The following is a 1,192-nucleotide window of genomic DNA, read 5'->3' as shown; positions in this document are numbered from 1 at the left end:
CCCCCCCCCAGGCTTTCGACGAGGCGATCGCCGAGCTCGACACCTTGAACGAGGACTCTTACAAAGACAGCACGCTGATCATGCAGCTACTAAGGGACAACCTCACTGTGAGTGTACACACACACACACACACACACACACACACGATGAAACCTGCTGCATTTACTGAGGACAGTGAACGCAGCAGCTGTGCAGCGTTCAGGAGCTCAGACACGTTCTGTTTGAGTGTAATGACCCTGATCAACAAGTCACTGCTGATTATTAACACACATGCACCTGAATTATTTATACAGTAACTACAGTGTTGAACATCAGGAAGTTGAGCCTCAGTAAATGTTTGTCGTCTTTATCTTGTGTTGACAGAAGGTTCCACACCCACAGTAACAATAAGCACTTTTCCTAAAGTTAGAGAAAGAAAGTAAAACCAGGTAAAAGAAAAAGCAAAAAGATCAGACAGGAAGTGAAGAGAGTCGGTAAAACAATCATTAAAACGTGTTTCACGAGACAAATGTAAGAAATAAAATAAGAATAGAAACAGAATCTAAAATAAATAATATACACTGGTGTTGGTCGTCACATTAGTTAATAATTGAGTCACAGCTTCATTCTCTTTGTGTTTAAATGAATCCAACACTGATGTAATGTTGCTGCTATGTTCTGTCTAATTGTACATATTATATTATATTTATTATATTTATCTTTTTAAAATATTTGATATTTTCATTTTGCTGCTTTAACACTGCAAATGTAAAGGAATATCTTTTCTTATTTTATCTTTTCTTAAACAATGATTAATGTAACGAGACGTCTCATGTCTCATCGATGACTGACAGATGTCTCTCTCTCTCTCTCTCTCTCTCTCTCTCTCTCTCTCTCTCCAGCTGTGGACATCAGAAAACCAGGGAGACGAGGGCGAGACCGGCGATGGAGAGAACTAGAGCGCACTTCACTGTTAACCCATCCCCACTCTTCTTCCTCTTCCTTTTATCTCTCTTCCTCTTTCTTCTCTTCTTCCTCTCTTCGTACATAAACAGCCCATTCATTCCCTCGTCCCACTCGCTCCAGCCTCCCGACTTCCTTCTGTATAACCAACAGCATGAATAGCACCTGACCTTCACAATCAATTTTAAAACAGGAGGGGGGGGGCGACAGAAACTACTCCATCACCCAACATCCCTCCCTCCTCCTCCCT

The 1,192-nt window shown here is 41.5% G+C and overlaps 1 protein-coding gene across 1 annotated transcript in view; it reads left to right on the top strand.

Moving 5' to 3' along the window:
• Positions 1-1,031, top strand: part of ywhaba (tyrosine 3-monooxygenase/tryptophan 5-monooxygenase activation protein, beta polypeptide a) — a 16,338-nt gene extending 15,307 nt beyond the window's left edge. Inside the window, exons 6-7 of the mRNA XM_023394636.2 lie at positions 12-107; positions 882-1,031. Of these exons, the coding sequence (XP_023250404.1) occupies positions 12-107; positions 882-938 (153 nt within the window). The 3' untranslated portion in view covers positions 939-1,031. The remainder of the gene's footprint in view (positions 1-11; positions 108-881) is intronic.
• Positions 1,032-1,192: the final 161 nt, after the last annotated feature.

This window comes from Seriola lalandi, unplaced genomic scaffold (genome assembly GCF_002814215.2).
Source record: "Seriola lalandi dorsalis isolate HSWRI2012SDOR001 ecotype SW California unplaced genomic scaffold, Sedor1 jcf7180002054950, whole genome shotgun sequence".
Taxonomy (NCBI): domain Eukaryota; kingdom Metazoa; phylum Chordata; class Actinopteri; order Carangiformes; family Carangidae; genus Seriola; species Seriola lalandi.
Note: the sequence above shows the minus strand (reverse complement) of the source record. Positions and strands in the feature narration are given on the sequence as shown.